This window comes from Ailuropoda melanoleuca, chromosome 13, assembly GCF_002007445.2.
Source record: "Ailuropoda melanoleuca isolate Jingjing chromosome 13, ASM200744v2, whole genome shotgun sequence".
Classification (NCBI taxonomy): Eukaryota; Metazoa; Chordata; class Mammalia; order Carnivora; family Ursidae; genus Ailuropoda; species Ailuropoda melanoleuca.
The window spans coordinates 38,040,915-38,059,827 of record NC_048230.1 but is presented as its reverse complement, the minus strand read 5'-3'; the positions used below and the strand labels follow the sequence as shown (position 1 = coordinate 38,059,827).

Sequence of the window (18,913 nt, the reverse complement as noted above, 5' to 3'; positions counted from 1 at the left end):
GTGGGCAAGGTGGGGGAGGGCAGAGGGAGAGAGAGAATCTCAAGCAGGTTCCACGCTCAGCATGGAACCCAACGTGGGGCTCGATCTCAGCACCCTGAGATCATGACCTGGGCCGAAATCAAGAGTAGGACGTTCAACCGACTGAGCCACCCAGGAGCCCCCTCTGGCTGTTTCTTTTACCAGATATTCACATGGGGGTCACTGCCTCTGAGAAGCCCACCTAGGCCGCCCTCATCTAAAGTAGGAAGAGCCGACATTGATCCGGGGCTCACTGTATGTCAGCCACTGTTACAGACTCTGGATATGAACGAACTACCTTATTTCATGCTCACAGTTCGCCGAATCCACAAATCCCTCCGAACTAGATCCAGTTCTTATTTTTACTTCATCGAGGTGGAAGCTGGGGCCGAGGGAGATTAGATAATTCGCCCCGAGTCACTTAGGAGGTAGCAGAGCTGAGATAGAAACCAGACTGTCTGGTTCTGGGACATATGTGCTTAACTGCCTGTCTCTACTGTCCATGTATTTTCATCAGAGCATCTGTTACTATATTGAGACTTCGTGTTCCCTTATTTGTTGTATTTGTTTGTTGAGTGTCTCCCTTACAGCACGGAGGGGAGACTTGGTCTGTCTTTCATCTCACTGAATTCCCAGCTTCCAGAACACTGTCTGGCAACACAGGAGATGCTCACGATGTTTTTAGTGCACAGATAATCATTTAACTTTGTAATAGATTAATTTATTGGTTTGCTAACAAATCAGTAAATATTCAAAGTACACCTTACCTTAGAATCCATATGAAAGAAAGAAAATAATCAGCTTTACTCAAATTTCAGAGGTGTGGAATGAATTCACCTTCGGATCAGCCCTCCCCTCTCCTCCAAATTATGTGAATTCTTTGCATTTTCGAAGGTTACTTGTGGAATTAGGGGAAAAAAAACCAACAACTCCTGTCCACCTTCACCATCTTGTTCCATCATGTTGGTGCTTCGGGGCTGCGTGTGAGTGTGTTCACACAGGTCGATACTCTATGACAGTGATACCGGGGGTTGGCAGAAGTTCAAGGAGAGGCGGTCACTGCCAACCTGGTTGAAGGTCTTCAGCTTGAAGACGCAGATCTGTAAGAGAAGCTGTTCTAGTACAATACCGCTGCCCTCGCCTCACCTAGAAAAGAGCGGGAGCCTCCCAGGCACGCACAGGGGCCACCTGAGAATATCCGGCTGCGATGATACAGTTTGGTGGGATGCTTCCCTCTTGGATATGGCAACACCTGAAGGAATAGCTCGGGAGGAAGCAGTTTCTAGTCTGCTTTTCCATGGAATGAGCCAGTGGCAGGATCGTGCCCTGTCTTGGGATTTACTCAACCTAAAATCTAAGTATCGGACATCAGCTCAGGACATGTCCATTTCAGGGAAAGCAGGCCTCTGGGGATGCTACAGAACGGTAGGTGGGAGGGGGAGCTGTGTTTGCAGAAAGCGGTGCTGGGCTCTACCTCTCCTGGGTTGGGGTGCGTGTTTGTGTCGTGTTTTGTTTACGTCCTACCAGTAAAGAGATACGTCAGCCCTGCTTGGCCCAAGACTGGATGATAAAAGACTCTGGCTCTGTAGACACAAGCAAATGCGGGGTTTGGGTGTTTGCAAATATAGTTTAGGAGCACGTGCAAACAGCTGGTTAATATGTGTCGAATAGCCAGGTTGGTTTTTCGATATGCTTTTGGTGTAGGTGGGGGTAGGGGAAAAGCATCCTCCTTGACTTTGACATTTGAGAAGTTGTGTGCAGATGAATTGATTCCTTCCACAGGGAGACCATAAAATTGTATTCTGAAGAGGGAGTGCCCCAAGCAGAGTTTAATCTCTGGGAGCTGACCACCCGGAATACTCTGTGGGTGGAACTCAAACCCTGGACCCCTTTTGCACCATCTAAGCCATCCATTGGTTGTTTTCTGAAAATCCCGTTTATCCTCTTAGGAATTCGAGAGTGCTGCGAACACTGGAAGGCCCCCAGGGCCCCTCGGCTGCACCGGTACCTAAGGTGACAGTGTTCTTGAGCTCCCTTCAGCTATGCCGGTAGAGCGTGGGCAGCTTTGAGATGCTGGGGTGCCTGGGGGCTGGCCCATGCATGGGAGTGCTGGGGATTCCCCTTGTGCCTCCTCCCTACCGCTCTGTCCGTCTGTCCGTCCGTGCTCTGTGCCCCTCTCTGCTCTGTGCCCTGAGGCGGGCCTCTGTGGACTGCCTGCCTTGGCTCTCTTACCCTCTGGCTCGGGTTGAGCTCAGCCATGGGAGGAGATCAGAGGGATCCACGGTGACGCTGGCCCTGGCTGAGTATACTTTACAGTTACAGCTCCCACAGAGTCACACCTTCCCCGTGGCTGCAGCTCTCACGGCCCCAGTAACACGATCCCCTCCCTTGTCCCTTCAGCTCCAGGGCTGGTAAAGGTTTCCACCTGTATGGAGTGTCCCGGCGCCTCATCCATCTCTTGCTGATGCCCTTACGCCCACCCACACCTCTGTACACGGTTCCTTCTTTACATTCATTTTAGTTAACCCCCTTTGAGTGCGCCATCTGTTTCCAGCTGGACCTAATAGTGATACAGATGGTTACAGACCCGGGATTAGTGGCACGATCCTCTCCTTCTGGCTAGCAGCAGGCCCCAGGCCGACCATGGTCTCACACTGGAGAAAAAACAAAGAACGAGTTCAGCAATTTCTGACATGCCACGAACTGCTAAGTTTCTAGAATGTTTCGGCAACAGGAGGCTCTGTTTAGGGAGGTGGGAACTTACATCCCCAGTCCGATCTGGAGGAGACCAAAGTTTAGTTAGGCTTGGCGGGAGAGGAAAGCCCCTTCTGCAGAAAGGAACACCCCGTGTAGATAGGAAGCGTGCACACCTTATCGGCAGACACATAATGCATTTACTTTCCTGCCCTAGACCGGCTTTCATCTTGCATCACGTGGTTGGCGGGGTCAGTGCCCGCTACGCTCTCCACTAATGGCAGGATTATGATAGCCAATTTGGAAAATGGTCAGTTGTTTAACAACCAAAAAGTTTCTGGTCTTTTTTTTTTTTGCTGTGATTGAAGGTGAAGGAAACCTAATATTTACTGGGTACCTCTGTGTGCCTGATAATGTGACAAGTTGTTCAAAATATTTTTCTTTCACCCAGTCTCTTACACAACTCTGCGCGGTTCATGGTGTTATCCCTGTTTCGCGGACAAGGAAGCGTGGGCTGGGGAAGGTCGGGCACGTCTCGTGGGTAGAAGTGCGATGGGGCAGAGCGGTTCAGAGCGCAGGTTGGGATAAGGGATGCAAGTTCGCCACGCCTCGGCTTCCTCGTCTGTCGAGTGGGCATTAGCTCCTGGGGGAACTGAATGAGATGACCCCTAGAAAGTGCCCAGCACAGAGACTGGTCTGCCGTGAGCTCTCCAAATGTTAGCTCGCTTTCTTTTCTGGTGTCAGCAGATTTGTAGCTGAGACCCCGTTTTCAGCCCCTAGAAATTCTCATTATGTTTTGATTTTGAATGAATGAAAAGAAGATGGGAAGGTGAAAAAAAGTTCTTTTCTTTGGCCTAATTTTAAAACACTTGAGGTCTCCCTGTCATCACGTCTGCCATCAGCAGGAGCAGGCACATCCTTATGGCACGTTGAGAGCACCCCTGTCCCCGCGTGCTTTACCGTGACCTAGCCATGCTCTCCCAGCTCAGCTCCAGATTCTGGAAGCCATCCATCGGCTCATGAAGGATCAGTCTGCAGACCAAGTGGGACTCAGCAGTGGCTGTCTATTTTTAAAATGTTGTTTTTCTTTTGCTACCAAATGATTGCTAAGACATCGAGAAAACGTCTTGTAGGGTTTTCATGGGGCTTAGAATTAAAAAATATATATATATATCCTAAAGTTTCCAGGGTCAGTGTTTCGGGAAACCTGGAAAGTGTGAGTTATCTCGTGACCTAAGACCGTGGCCCATGTCCCTGAATGTGTAGTCTTTTTTCAGAGGTAGATGGGAGCAGAGGTGAGTTCACACAGGTGGCCTAGTGAACAAACTTCAGTCTGAGTCCCTTTGGTGGAGAGTATGGTTTCATGGGAAGGTAGTTTATAGAACAGTACACTTGCCAAAAAAAAAAAAGTCACTAAAAAGCAATGTTTGCTTCTGGGTTTCTAGCATACACAGTCAGTTATAACAGCAAAGAGAGAGGACAGTTTATCTGACATACAGAGAAACGCACACATTCACAGAGATAGAGCTTCTCTGAAGGCAAAGGCGGTTTTAGCAATTTCTTCTCAATACTGGACATGCAGGAATGACATGTTAAGAAGAGTAACCACATTCACAATACCCCAGGAATAATAAAAATAGCTTGCGTGCACACCTATTCTTGACATATTAAAACCATCTATCACATCACAGCATTGACACTGTTTTTGCAGTTGGGGGCTGCTAAAGGCTTTTTTGGATGTTCCCTGGTTTCCTTGTGTCCAGAGCATGGAAGGAGAAAGAAAACTCTGTAAAGCCTTCACAGCCGTGGTAGGAGGGGGCCCGAAGGCTCGGATTTCTGGACCTCCACCACCCTCAGGAAGGGGGACAGCAACAACGTCAGCCCCGCTCAGAAGAGCAGAGAGGGGGAAGTGCAGTGTGAGTGCTCGTGTAGGACGAGTTTTCAGTCTCCTGTGAGAATGATTGATGTACTGTTTGTAAAAACCCTCTGTCGTTTACTGGTGAGTGACAGCGAGGGAGTGACGGACAGATTAGGGCACACGGAGTAAGTCTACTTTCAGAAAGATGCCATACACGTTAAACTGCCGTTGAACACGTTGTCAGAGTCAACTCCATACTCTGTTCTTTCTTACTGACGTGGTCCTCAGGCTGTTGGAAAGTGGAATGGAGATTTTTTTTTTGTCTCCTGGAGAAAAGGCTTCCAAATCATTCTGGAGAGTCTGATTGTCTGCTTTTGCTTGCCATCGAGTGGGGTGAGCGTGGAGGCTGCTCATGGCATTTGGTTGTGGGGCCGGGCTGGCTGATTTTGTCCTCCAAACTGATGGGTAAGCAGCCTCCATTCGCTGATTGTTCTCACTAGGAGCTGTTTTCTCCTGTTCAGCTGTGCAGTGGACAGCTTCTGTCTGAGGCCAGGCCACGGCCAGAAGCCGGGAGCAGGAATGAGGCCTGGCTCTGCATTACCCCCGTGGGATTAAAGGCCTCTGCTGACTAGTTCCTTCAAAATCTGTTCTCACGTTCTCACTTTGTGAAAACTAAGGTGTGCCTTTGTTTAAAGGTGGCATTGTGGACTTGTCAAGAGAAGGCATTTTTAAGATTTCAATGTATGCATATATTTCAATAAATATTAGTGAACACTGTTTTAAAAGACAGATGGAAGAAACAGCTAAAGCACATGAACTCTGATGAGCTGGATTTTTCCGGTGTGAGACTCCTGCTTAAAGGTGCCCCGTCTCCAATGTTGACACTACCCGAGTACCTCCAGGCCTCAGCTGACTGGGTGTTCTGGAAGGTGAAGCCCACCTCCGACGTGAGGTTTTCGCTGCTGACGCAGTCTGACACTTCAGTGCCTTGCTTTGGTTCTTCTCCAGCACTGAGGGTTGACTTCGTTGATCCTGGAGGCAGTTAAAGAAGTCCGTGAAATCCCAAACCCTCTAAAAACCCATTTCCGTGCTGACCCAACAGCCTAGAACCTTGTTGCTGATGACTAAGCAGATTTTGCATCTGCTCTGTTGGACTAGAAATGTTCTGTTTAAGGTTGAGGAGGGATGGGTTTCCTCAGCTGCAAAGACTGCTCCCAGCAGAGCCACATGGAGCATGGCTAAGGATACGATGCTGTCACCTTCCGGCCGACGGGCCCTTTAGAGCGAGGAGAACGCCAAAGGTGGTCACGACAAGGTACAGAGGAGAGGAAAAATGAACCATCTGTAGTCTGTTGCCTCTCTGAGCAAGCCTGATAAATACCATGGTGCCCATCCGCCTGGGAGTTTGGAAGAGAGATTTGGGAGACTAATCTGCTAAATGGCGTTTAAGACGAAGCCAAACAGAGTGAGTCTTTGTCCAGTCTGAATCTTTGCTCCAGAAGTGTCTGGATTACAGATGGGAGACACAGCTCTCTTCCCCATCACATACCGGCAGGTACTTAAAAAGCACACGAAAGGAGCTGACGTAGATATCCCGGACCCTGGACATGCCCTGTAGCAGGAGGATGGGCAAGGGGGACTTCTTTTATGTTGAAGAGCCTCTTTGTGGAGGTGCGCTCATGCCTGAGGGAGAGAACTGAAGTTCATTTTCTTGGTGGCCAAGCATCTCCACTTCCCCCAAACTGCCCAACCTCAGATTTGTATTAAGAAGCATGGGGGCACAGAGCTATCGTAATAATCAAAACAGTATGGTAATGGCATAAAAACAGACCCATAGATCAGCCGAAGAGCATAGGGAGCCCACAGATAAACCCACGTCTATATGGTCAACTAACCTGTGACAAAAGAGCCAAGAACAGACAATGGGGAAAGGACAGTCTCTTCAATACACGGTGTTTGGAAAACTGGACAGCCACATGCGAGGAAGGAAGGAAGGAAGGAAGGAAGGAAGGAAGGGAGGAAGGAAGGGAGGAAGGAAGAAAAATTGGACCTCTGTCTTACACCATGCACAAAAACCAACTCAAAATGGATTAAAGACCTAAAAGTAAGACCTGAAACCATAAAACTCCTAGAAGAAAACATAGGCAGTAAGCTCCTTGACATTGGTCTTGGCAATGATTTTTTAAAAAAAGGTTTTATTTATTTGAGAGAGAGGAAAGAGAGAGCAAGAGCAGGGGGAGGGAGAAGCAGACTCTGCTTTGAGCAGGGCTCCATCCCAGGGCCCTGAGATCATGACCTGATCCGAAGGTAGACACTTAATGACTGAGCCACCTAGGCGCCCCATGGCAATGATTTTTTGGATTTGACACCCAAAGCAAAGGCAACAAAAGCAAAAATAAACAAGTGGGACTACATGAAGCTAAAAGCTGCTACAGACCAAGGAGCAAAGTGAAACAGCAGCCTACTGACAGGGAGAAAACATTTGCAAATCATATATTTGATAAGAGGTTAGCATCCAAAGTAGATAAAAAACTCATACAACTTAATAATAACAACAATTTGGTTTAAAAAAATGGGCACACTATCTATCTGAATAGATATTTCTCCAAAGAAGACCTAGAGAGAGCCAGCAGGTCCATGAAAAGATGTCAACATCACTCATCATCAGGGAAATGCAAATCGAAACCACAATGAGATATCACCTCACACTTGTCAGAATGGCTATTATCCAAAAGGCAAGAAAGAAATGTTGGCAAGGATGTGGAGAAAAGAGAACCCTTCTGCACTGTTGGTAGGAATGTCAATTGGGGCAGCCCCTTGGAAAACAGTATGGTGGTTCCTCAAAAAATTAAAAATAGAACTACCCTGTGATCCAGCCGTCTCACTTCTGGGCATTTATCCATCCAAAGGAAATGAAAACAGGATCTCAAAGTGGTATCTGCACCCCCATGTTCATGGCAGCATTATTTATGATAGCCAAGAAAGAATGAAATCTTGCCATTTGTGACAACATGGATGGCTCTCGAGGGTGTTATGCTAACTGAAATAAATCAGAGAAAGATAAGTACGATATGATTTCACTTACATGTGGAACTTAAAACAAAAAACCCCACAAATCCAAGCTCATAGATACAGATGACAGATTGGTGGTGGTTAGAGGTGGGACATGGGGAGGGGGCGGTGGTGGGCAAAATGGACAAAGGGGCTAAAAAAAATACAGATTTCCAGTTATAAAGTCAGTCAGTCAAGGGGATGTAAGGTACAGCATGGCCACTATAGTTAATAATGCTCTACTGCTTATTTGAAAGTTGCTGAGAGTAGATCTTAAAAGTTCTCATCACAAGAAAAAGAAAATTCTAGAGCTATGTATGGTGACGGGTGTTCAGTGGACTTGCTGCAGTGATCATCTCACAGTGTGTGCAACTATCAAACTGTCATGTTGTACACCTGAAACGAACATCATGTTGTTAGACCTCAGTTAGACCCTAGTGGGAGAAAAAAAAAAACAAAAACAGCACGGGGCGGGGGGAGAAATGTCTGTTAGAATCTGTCCTCAGTGAGAATCCATTTGAAAATTATTTTGAGTGATTTTTCTCCAAAGAAATTGTGTGTTTTTTCTCAGGCAAAACTATTACTGTTAGCAGAACACATGCTTCCAGTTGGTTAACCAGTGGAGATGAATGGTAGTTTTGCCAACTCTACATTGTTTGTTTTTTTTTTAACTGAGGTGGCCTGATATTTGCAGGGACAGACAGCAGAGTGGGACCAGGAATGCAGTCAATGATCAGGCATGGAGTATTCTGCATGAAAAATTGGCTTATACACAAGGGCCCCCCCCCATTTAAAAAAAAAAAGGAAGGAAAAAGGAAAAGTGTATATCCCTAGACCTTCAACGAGTTAGTCAAATTATAGTTCTGTCCCTCCACTGAAAGTCCCGGAGAATCTCTGCGTCGGAAGTCTTGCCTACAAGATATAGAAGGCATATCACATGTGAGCACATGCAAATGAATGTGTGTGCCACACGTGTGCTCCATGGTGTCGCCTGTGTGTGCTACATCGCGGGGGTGCGTGGGCCTGGGAGCAGAAAGCAGAGCGAGCCTTGGGAGACCGTCCCCTTGTCCTGAGAAGTAGGATGCTGGGGAACGTTGAGAAAACAACCAAGCCTTCGTTATGTTATAAGAGAACCACTCGGGTTTCTTGTGAAAAATAATACCCATGAGGAAATATAGCCACCCCCTCAGTAATGGCTGCACTCCCTCGCCTGGGGAGGGGCACCTCCATGGGAACTGGTACCCCAGCCATCTGCGAGGAAGGGGGGAGCACGGCCCAGGAGTGGCCTTGCTGCTCCTTCCAGGAGCCTGCTGGGTCGACAGGTGGTCCGGTAGAGCTGACCTGGTGCATTTATGGGTGGTCGGGTAGAGCTGACCGTGGGGCTTCCTCTTGTGAGCCTAGCAATTTCCCTCTGGGTCCCTGTTCTGGCTACTTTGCAACCTGATCTTTGTAAAGACCTGGGACAACTGTGTCTCCCCCGGAGTCCAGGGCTAAAGCTGTCTGACTGGGGAGTTCCACGGCTCAGCTGCCTTTCTTTCTTCAGTGACTGCCCTGTAAGGGACCTGCTCTGTGGCTTAAGCAATCCGAGGCCCCAGTCCCTGAATAATGGCAGTGTGTGACACTGTGGGATGCCATTTCAGATTTCAGGGAGCCACCTACCCTCACCAGACACCAGTATCCTGGCCAAGAGGTCTTCTCTCCCTCATCTGTCCCCTCAAGAATGGCAGGAAAAGAGGGATGAAAAGTGAAAGCATCTCCCCTTCCTCTCCACGCACCTGAGGTTGGGTCTGTGTGATCCGTCTCATGCTGAAAATCTCTGTCCGATGGGAGGCAGACGTCCATGGAACCCAGTGAGCAGGCCACAGCGTTCCATTTAGTATGACACTCACTTTTAATCTCAGGGGAATCGGTAGTTTTATATTCAGCTTGGTTAGGTCTTGGCTAATATTTAACTCTGTTTTGAAGCCCAGCCCAGATCCATACAACCTGATACATCTAAGGGGGAAAAACTAGGTGATCAGCCTGCGTCTTGTCACCGCGGAGTTAAAGGAAGCGCGGTGGCCAGTGGGGGTGGGGGGCGTGAACACTCATCCCAGCGTTGCTGTCCCCAACCCTGACGGGACCGGGACCCACGAAAGCTTTTCAAAGCTTTTGGGCTGTTAGATAGAATATAATCCCTGGCGCTGACTTTCCAGATGAACGGCTACAGAAAAAAAATTTGAGACTCTGCCTATGGGAATGTTCTAAGAAATCCGCATATGAGAAGGGGAACAACCCGTTTAGGTGAAGGTTTGCTCTGATAGAACATTTGGTAAGAAATTTAGTGTTTCTGAATCTGGCAAAAGTGGGGGTCAGACAAGCGACAAAGAATAAATTATAACTTAAAAAGCTCAAATGCTCGGCTTGCCGCCTATGGTGATTTATATGATGCCATATGGTCCAGAAACACTAATGGGACCCCCAACCATATATGGAGCCCTTTAGGGGTTCTCTTGCCACATTCCTTCACTTCTGCCTTCCCTCCTAACTTAGCTGTCTCAACTGAACAGTCACACGTGGAGCTGATTGGGAACACGTATCCCAACAGACATTCCTTCCTACCTCTCAATGACCAGACTGTACACTTTTCTGGCATGGGGCTCCTATCTAGCCATCAACACTTGTATTCTGCCACGGAGAGGAGGTTAAATCTGTGTAAGCAAACGGACTCCGGTTCACGGCCAGCTCTGGAAGTCCCACGCACCAGCCCACATTTTCCTCTCTGCATACCCTTTGTGATAGATAAATAAATCCATGCAAAAATAAAAGGAGGTATAGTTTGAAAATGAGACTATAGGAAAAGCTGTGACCCTCAGTGCCTGCAGTAAAATCCTACACTATTACTTAGTGAAAGGCCGGCGACAAGCTCCGCTCAGGACTTGCTAGCAGCCACAACTACTGAAGAGTAATGATTCCTCCTCCTCTTCCAACTCTGCTTCCTGTCTCCTCCTCCTCTTTCTTCTTCCAAAAACAAAGGAAATGCAGTGTCCTTCTATCCCCCAGTGTCCCTCTCCTTGTCCGCCTAGACTGTCCCAAGCTATGGCACGAACTCCACCAAAGTTTCAACTCCTCGTTCCATATTCAACTCTGTGTTACTGAAACACAAACTGACGTCATTCAACAGGCCACAATGTCACATTCTCTCTCCTGATGCCTCTCTCGCCAGATCCACTTAGGTTGAACCAGCTCTTAACTACCCATGCTAACGGGTAGGTTTAAATAGTAGCTTGTATAATCCAAATGATCGGCTGCCCTCAAATCAGTGGAGGGGCCTTACTTTTTGTTCTCTCCCGGCATCCAGCAGATTCATGTTCATAATTAAATGTTGAGTCAAGGCTCAGCTTACATTTTGGAGTTAAAATTGTGTTCACATTTAAATTAAAATGTTTACTCCTTTTGGAAGAACGAAAGCCACCAGAGAGCGAGCTATCCCTGAAAGAGATATTTCAAAAAGTGGAGAATTCCTTTTCAGAGAGTAGCAACCTGCTGGCTGATTTGGACCGAATTACAGCTTCAGTCTTAAAGGCCCCTTAGAATGATCACCGTGCCGCTAAGCACCGACCGTATACCTGGATATGCATTGTCTTTGAAGACTTTGGATGGCTGCCGTGGGCCGTGGCCTCCTCGGAGGCTGTATCTGATTGCAGGAGCCTGAGTGCTACACAGTCTGTCTTCCCTGAAATTATTTCCATCCGTTCTCGGTCCCTTGGAATCACTTCCCTAAGTAAAAAATGAGCCTTTATTCAAAGACCCTGGAACATTTCATATTATTAGTAATGGTAATGTTGGGTTTAAAGCATTTCCTTCCAAATCTTTGCTTGTTTTTATGGAGCGGGGGTAAGCGCAGTCACCTTCTATCTCATGGCTGCTAGGAAGTCCCGAGCTGACCTTTCCTTCAGTCATAGTGGGAGAGTTTACTGTGGGCACTTTCGGGTCACAGCTTTCCTAGAGTCTCATCTTATAATTGTACCTCTTTTAATTTTTGCACGGATTTATTTATCTATCATAATATTTCCGAATACATTTTCCTAGTCCTCGATAAGCACTTTTGGGAATGAGGTGGCATGAATAATATGGACAGAATGAAGGCAGCCCATTAACAGCGACCACCACAGGTGGGAGTTCTTAGTCATTCTGTCAAATGGCCCTTGCTCAAGGAGCAGGAGAGGAGAGCTCATTTTTATGGCCACATCTATACATGAGACACTAAGAGTGAGGCTTTCCTCAAAACCCAGAGATGATGGCATCCTCAGAAACACCCGACTGTATATTACTTCAGACCCTGGTGATTGGTGAAATGGGCATCCTCTCTTACTAATGGGTCGTAGGTGAGCTCATCTACCATTTCAGGGACAGAAAAATGTCATTGATGGTGTGAGGTGCCTATTATGACTGTGCTTGAGGTACAGCTCAGAGAGCCTGTGGCATTAAAGATGGATGTTTAATGTGTCTACTGGGCGAGGAAGGTGGTACAGGTGTGCCTGTGAGGGACGGGACTCTCCGACACTCCTCCTCGTGCACCCGCTACGTGCCACATACTGCTGGGCTGGCACACGTGCCTATGTGTTAGGAACAGGGTCCTCAGGTCTTTAGTACACTGTGATTTTTTTTTTTTTTAGTGCCTAGCTTTGTATCCACTCCCTAAAAACAAAACATGATAGAGGAGTCATTGAACTATATTTCCATTTTCTTTCATTAGGAAGTCAAGTCTGGCATTTTTAAAAAAAAGAATTTCATGGTTTCTTATAAAGTGTAATTTTGCTTTATTTGTACTCATTTATTTTCATGGTGGGGAAAATAAAATGCTTTCCCCACGAGAATCGCAGTCCTTTTTTTTTTTTTTTGCCTTTTGTGTTGGTGATTTCCTCTACTCTCCCCATCCATGGCTGCCTAAGAAAGACTAAAGCAAATTAAGGAGAAAAAAAATGCAATCATATAACAAAGCAGAATTTGTTTTGATAAATACAATAATTGATGACCCCAACCATTTATGTCCTTTTGAGGAAATGAATAATTCTTTGATTATATCCAAGAAGAGAAAACACATGAATTTATGTTCTGGGTCCTCAACTATCTTTCCCCTCTTCCTTCTTACTTTGATCTAACTTGCCTGAAATTAGTAAGGCCAATTCCCAGGGGCAGAGGTGGGTTTGAGAGACTGGAAGCTTTAAGGAAACCTCTTTAAGAAAAATAATACAAAAATATCTTACTTTTACAATTTTTTTTTTTAAACGTGTGGTCATGTGAAAATACTGCCCAAGCATGAGAGATCCCTGAAGCTTAAACTTTATTGGCTTCATGGCAAGTCCATTTCTGCAGGTACCACATTGTAATAAACGTCCACCTATACTAGGCATACTTCAGTTTGCTACTCGTGTACTTTTGAACACAGGAAACATAGGTAATAACTATACAGGGGCTAGCGAGGAGTAGAATAGATAAGTATAAATGTAAGACCACAAGGTTACGTATTAGGTTTTAAACACGTAGATAAACTTTTCTATCTTTGTTGAGCTTCTCCACTTCTACAGATCATACCCAGACTCGATCTCTTCTTCTCCTGACTTGGAATCATCTGCCTGCATTTAAATATTCACTTTAAGGGGAGGGGGGTCGTAATCAATTTAATACATTATCATTCACTCAGATAAGCCGACTCAAACACGGTTCTCTGATTGGACTCATGCTGAGCAATTCCCTATTCTAGAAGCCAGGTGTGATGGGTGGGAGGAAGGAGAGGGGTGGGGGCAGGGAGCACATGCCACTTGGCAGAGCTTGGCGTGTTATTTATTTATTTTTCAGGCAGTTCAGATACTGGTCTGGAGGTCTCCATTGAGGAGGGTCCTCTGGGTCTCCGTGGTCTCATTCAGCCGGGATTTGTCCTGCTTACTGTCACTCCGTTCCCCATCATCTGTGCCGCTCACCTTGACCAAGCAGAGGACGTTCTGGAAGCTCTTCTTGAAGTTGTCAGACAAGAAGGCATACAGGATAGGGTTGGCGCAGCTGTTGGCGTAAGTGAGGACCACCACAAAGTCAAACATGCCTTTAAGGGCTGGGGTGGGACTGATGGCCACCGAGACGGAGGAGACATTGAAGATGTAGAAGGGAAGCCAGCAGAAAATGAACACAGCCACCACTATGGACACCATCCGTGTGACCTTTTTCTCAGACTTTTTCCTCTTGGAGGAACCCACACGGATTCCAGAGGACTTCACCTTGATGATAATGAACAGGTAGCAAAGACAAATGATGGTGAGGGGCACCAGGAACCCCAGGATGAAGGTGTAGATAATGAACCCTGTGTACCATGCCCCAGATTCACCTGGCCAGTTGATGGTACAGCTGCTTCTCCCCCACTGGTTGCTCCGAAGCCCAGCATATATCATGATAGGCAAGATGACCAGCAGGGAGACTCCCCACACGGCCACATTGACCATCTTGGCCGTTCGGGGTCTCCTCCACTTGGCCGACTTGATGGGGTGGACCACAGCCAGGTATCGATCGATGCTCATGACGGTCAAGCAGAAAATGCTGGTGAACTGATTGATGCCATCCACAGTCATGACCACCCGGCAAATGGCCTTGCCAAAGGGCCAGTGGACCAGAGCCACCTGCATGGCCAGGAAGGGCAGACCCAACATGAAGAGCTCATCTGCGATGGCCAGGTTGAGGATGTAAATGTTGGTGATGGTCTTCATCTTGGCATAGCGGAGGATGACATAAATGACAAGTGTGTTGCCACACAATCCAATGATGCAGACCACAAAATAGATGAACGTGAGGACTGCATTGCTGGTCAGATCATAGTATGGTTCTGTCTGGTTTGAGCTGTTGGCTGCCACCACAGAGCCATCGAGGTCAAATGGAGGGGAAGGCCAAGTGCGGCTCTCATTGAGTAGCTCATACTCCAGATCCATGGCTGCCTTACACCCTTAGGCTAGTCCCAGCCAGCCAGGGGTCTTATTCTCACCTTAATGTGTCCTGGAGGCAAAGGGTCCACTGTGACATCTGCAAGGAAGAAAGGAAGATGGGAGCATCAGTCAGAGGCTACTTAAGCTTTCACCAGCCTTCCGTGTTTCTGGTTTACCCTCTCAGACAGACTCTTCAGTTGAAAATGTGTTATCTTTCTGCCTCAATGTTAGAGCTACCAGCCCATTCTCATCAGCGTGCAGACTTTTTGAGTTGTTATTCCAACAGGGGGGAAGGGTTTGGGTTAAGTCATCGTAGTTTATCTTGTCTTTGGTGACGCACATGTGGGAGATGGCTGTGGCTGCAAAAAAAACAAAAAACAAAAAAAAAACGAAACAAAAAAACCCCACCCCCAAAACAAAAACAAAACCTGTACTTTGATTCCTAAGAAGTTGACTGGTCCAGACTGTACAAAGGCAGAGCGTGAAGTCCAGCCCTGACTCAGAGGGATCTGACACCGGCATTCCTGGCCTGCTCCCCGTGAGGACATCGCTGACTTGCCGACTGCTTTGGAGTCTTTCCATTCTGAAAGCCCCAGAGTGGAAAAATCCCAGACTTTAGAGGTAAAACAAACTAGGGTTCCACCAGGAAGCCCATGTGACCTCGTGCCAGGCACTTAACCACTCTCTCATTGGTTAAAATGGTGGTGCCCAGAAGGTTAAGGGATGAAATATATATGGAAGCACCTAGCATTGTTCTGGGCTCAAAATCAGGACTCAACAAGTCTTATCTTTCCCCCTTTTCTCCTCTACCATCTCATTTATTTGTAATCTACTGAAAGCTGCCCATAGAATGAACAAATGTATGGTCCTAAATATTAAAAAATAAAAATCTGGCTTGCTTTTATATTTAAAATGCATGATTTAGTTTATTTTTTTTTTCTTCCTCCAATACCCAGTGCTTGACCTCCACATGCCTCAGAGAGTCCCTCGGGGGGATGCTGCTTCAGAACGCTCATCTTCTAACACTCCAGAGGATTTGCCTGGGATCCCCCGATGAAGGAGGAAAACATGAGCCAGGCGTGAGAGACTCAGGCTCATTCACAGAAGTGAATTCCAAATGCAACGTAACTCATTCACACTCATCCCCTTGATCTTCCCAACCGTCCTGTGAAGTGGGATCACCGTCCCCATTTTACAGATGAGAAACCAAGGCTTAGGGAGTTTAAGTAATTTGCTCCCATTCCCTGTATATAACTGGTGGAGCTGAGATTTAAACACAGGACACCCGACCTTCTGCACTTTCCACAGCATCCTATCTGCTGCTCAGTGGGCTGGAAAACAAGTGACTGGTAATTGGGCTTTGGTTTAAACAGCTGACTCGTTTTACCATCATGCTGGGAAAGTAATTGTAACACTACCGGTTTGGCCTAAGATCTAAAACAATAGCTCATCACATAAGTAAATGATTTATCTACTGTCATGCAAAAGCCAGTGCTGGGGGCTTCTTTGTTCTGCACACCGGGGATACAGGCTTGAAGGAGACATGGCTGGGGTGCCCTCTAGGAGGTGAGAATTTAGGAGGGGAGACAGGCGGAGGAAGCCAGCTCATCTAGGGTGTGAATTGTGTGGAGAAATGAACACAGGGCTTGAGGATGCCTTCCTTTCCTGGAGGATTCAGGGGAGGCTTTGGAAGAGGAATGTTTGGGCTGGGTCTCGAATATATGAAGAGTGACGCAGGGAGGGCAGGAAGGAGGTGATTCCAGTAAGAGAGAAGATGGTAATGGGGTGGTGTGCTAAGCACACAGTGGGAATAATTCACTTGGTGGAGACATTTCTCCTGAGCAGGGCACTTTCCCCGGGGCCTGAGTGAAGACCGCAGATTGTTCCTTTATGCTTGGCAAGACTGCTAATTAGCTAGGGGGCACTTCCCCAGCAACAAGTACCCGAGGATCCTTGCCCACCTTTGCCTCTGATTCCGTCTGCACTGCCAGGCGCATTGTTTATCTTCCCTGTGCTAATTTCTCTGCCAGACAACTGTCTGTAAAGTGGGGTCTGGGCTTTGTGGCTGACCTTTCTGCTAAGTACTTTGGGGACCCAGGATTTAAGGTCTGCATTGGGTAAAAAGCATAAACCGGCAGCTATCAAAAAGAAAAGTGGTAAAGATACCATTTTTTGGTATCTATGAATTAATGTGGGTTGTTTCCACTATTTTTCTAACTGTCTTATCGGTACATTAATTCTACAGACCCAGAATCCTATTGAAGCCGCCTGTACTGGAGTGTACATTAATCACTAGCATTTCCAGGGTCGTGTCTATGTAACATGCAAGCTCACACTCCAATGTCTGGGTGAGGGTGAAGACCCCTGGGTGGCAGAAGCTCTATCTAGAGCTTTCGGAGGGATAGGGATGATGATGGTGCAGGTGAGGGAGAGTCAACTTCTGACCTCTTGCCCTAACTCTGCCTTGTTGGCTGGAGTCTCAGTGAGCATGGGGTCAATGCTTCTCTAAAGAGGCTGAGAAGCAGGAATAGACAGCGGGCTGAGCTCGGGGAAGGTGGCAGAGGAGGTAAGCTGGGGAACCAGCCCAGAGTGCAGAGGCTCCTCCAGGGAAGAAATGAGTTTAAATCACGGTGACTCTGATTTCGTTAACAACGAAGTCTGCTGCCTGAGGTCTCCCAGTGACTTTTGCTTCATTTGGGTCCCAGTGAAAGGGGAGCCCAATGCCAGGCAATCAATACTTGTTGGATTGTGGTTCGATTAAACGCATAAGGAAGTTTGGTTTTCTGCTTGCTTTATTTTTCCAGCCTAAGAGTTACAGACCCTGGAAATGGCTGGGTTGTTGGTTTCCTCTGAGACTGAGTCTGGGCTGTGTTGGAGAGGAGGGTGACAATGGTCTGGAGCATCCCTTCCTTTTCCCAGAGCCTAAGAATTGAGTGTGGGGCTGGGGACTGGGCATCAGGAACGGGTGCGAAATCCTGTTCACCTTCAGCTTTTCCTTTCTCCCCAGCATTCTACCTCCGCATCACCCCCCCACCCCATTCATTCCCCACCGTCACTTCTCCAGTGGCCTGCTAAACCCAGTAGGTCTCAGCCCCACCTGCGGGAGAGACAATAGCCAGGTGCGGGCCAGCGCGGTGCTAGAGCGCCCAAGAAAAGCCCCAGCCTTGCTGGCAAAGGGCATAGGGGAGAGGTGAGACTCTGGACAGCCCATTCGGTTCCCCGGGACTGGCACAGAAAATCCTCATCACTCAACTCGATGGCTCTCAGATCCAAGGGTTTCCTAAAGAATTTCCTATTTCCAGGAGGACGACGGGGGGGGGGGATTAAAGACGGTCGTGCCAGCACCCCAGTTTCTAAACGCCGAGAGGGGGTGGGTGAGACATCAGGGACGGCTGGGAGAGGGGAACAGCCGCTTGGGCACTTGGCCAGTGCCTCGGGCGCGGGCCATTCAGGGATTCGGTCTTTCCAAACATAGGCAAACTGTCCTCTCCTTCTGGGCGCTGGGGGAGTGGACCCTAGACCATCTCCCAGGTGGGGAAAGGAAGAACAGAGAAGCGCTTCCTTTTCTCTGCTCCAACACCTGCCCCTCACAGGCTCAGATCTCTCGGGATGCAAGCCCCGCAGAAGCCCCCAGCAGGGACACCCCCGTCCCCACCCCAGCAGACTCGCTCTCCTCCCGTGGAGGCTCTTTTGCAGGTGGCTGGGAGAGAAGTTGTCCCTGTCAGAGCTACCACCTGGACAAGTCAGCTGGGGGACGAGGACTGGACAAGGGCGCATGCCACCCACACCAGCGTGCGGTGGTTCGGACACGTCCGTTCCTGCACACACGATCCACAGACCCCACTCACGCCGGACAGCCGCTGTCGTTCATTGCCACAAAAATCACCCCCCAAAAGGCACAGGGCAGAGAACCACGCACCCGGACCTACTCTTGGGCACACCGAGGTGCGCACCACCATGCAGCGCAGATGCACCCAGGTGCCCAAGTGCGTCTCCTTTTCTCTCTCTCACACACAGACACACCCGCGCGCGCACACACACACACATACACACACACTCCCACACGCCTCACCTTTGCTTTTCCGCTGCAATCCGCTAGCTTGGCTCGCCCGCACCCAGCGACCGTCCCTAATCTAGCCGGGCGTCCAGGCGCGCAGCAGCTTGACCGGCACCTGGCGCTCGTCGTCCTGCGCTGCCGGCTCCCGCCTGCCCCTCGAGCCGCCCGGAGCCCAAAGGGCCCACAGACCCCCGGCGCCGAGCGCGGACTGGGGCTCGGGGCGCCGGTGGCCGAGCGAGCGCGTGCGCGCGCGGGTGGCTGCGTCGCCGGGACTGGCCCCGCGGA

At 48.3% G+C, this 18,913-nt stretch overlaps 1 protein-coding gene and 1 long non-coding RNA gene across 2 annotated transcripts in view; one reads left to right on the top strand and one right to left on the bottom strand.

Annotated features, from left to right (window-relative positions):
• LOC117795726 overlaps positions 1-13,594 on the top strand; it is a 22,709-nt gene extending 9,115 nt beyond the window's left edge. The window contains exon 4 of the long non-coding RNA XR_004619871.1: positions 13,463-13,594. This is a non-coding gene — a long non-coding RNA (uncharacterized LOC117795726). The remainder of the gene's footprint in view (positions 1-13,462) is intronic.
• SSTR2 (somatostatin receptor 2) lies at positions 12,427-18,913 on the bottom strand. The gene is made up of 2 exons (XM_002926182.4): positions 18,644-18,913; positions 12,427-14,668 (listed from the first exon to the last, which is right to left on the bottom strand). The coding sequence occupies exon 2, from the start codon at positions 14,575-14,577 to the stop codon at positions 13,468-13,470; it is 1,110 nt and encodes a 369-aa protein (XP_002926228.1). The 5' UTR covers positions 14,578-14,668; positions 18,644-18,913; the 3' UTR covers positions 12,427-13,467.